Source organism: Ceratina calcarata, unplaced genomic scaffold (assembly GCF_001652005.2).
Source record: "Ceratina calcarata isolate Rehan_Ccalc_2016 unplaced genomic scaffold, ASM165200v1 scaffold6391, whole genome shotgun sequence".
NCBI lineage: Eukaryota > Metazoa > Arthropoda > Insecta > Hymenoptera > Apidae > Ceratina > Ceratina calcarata.
Window position 1 is genome coordinate 1 of NW_017177641.1, and position 776 is coordinate 776.

Genomic DNA, 776 nt, shown 5'->3' on the forward strand with positions numbered 1-776 from the left:
GTGTCAGTTGAATAGAAAGTACTTTGTGATCATAACCTCTGCTCAGAGAAGATCCTGTAAATAACATATTCATTATTTAAGACAATTCCTATTAATCTTTTGTATTTAATTATGTTACAGTCGTGCTTGCGCGAATAGGCATGGACTGATCCGCAAATATGGTTTAAATATTTGCAGACAATGTTTCAGAGAATATGCTGCTGATATCGGTTTCAAAAAGGTATAGTACTTTAATTCCTTACAGTTAATGTCGAAACTGTAATACAGTATATAAATATACAATGTTCCTTTTAAATTTCATTAATGACTTAACATTGTATTTACAGCTGGACTAATATGGACACAACTTTTAACCTGAATATAATTTCCAACAATACTATTTCCATGTGAACCATAGGAATGCATCAGTACAAAATTTCATCTAAAAAACACTTTGTTGACTTTTATTAATATTTGGATTATCCATTGGAAAATGATTGTATTTGTCCTAATCATGAAACCTAAATAAATATAATTATGTAACTAAGAATTTAACAGAAATCCGTTTCCTTATACTCAGGTTATTGGATAAATTCAATTTTTGGTTGCTCGTGGTGCCATCTAGCGTTCATGGCCGCGAAAGTGCTTGACTCCAATATTGCTGCATATATTAGGGTCAAGCAGGTTCGCAGCCGTGAACGCTAGATGGCGCCACGAGCAACTTAAAATTGTTTTTAAAAATAATATTTTTTTATAACGCGTGGCTAAAAAAGACCATTTTCGGCGCCTATAAAGTG

At 32.5% G+C, this 776-nt stretch overlaps 1 protein-coding gene across 1 annotated transcript; it reads left to right on the top strand.

The window, feature by feature from the left end:
• Nucleotides 1-112: 112 nt before the first annotated feature.
• On the top strand, nucleotides 113-226 carry LOC108630053 (40S ribosomal protein S29-like; the record flags this gene model as incomplete). The annotated part of the gene is made up of 1 exon (XM_018033116.2): nucleotides 113-226. A coding segment is annotated over one exon (114 nt), but the record flags the coding sequence as incomplete, so codon positions are not given.
• Nucleotides 227-776: the final 550 nt, after the last annotated feature.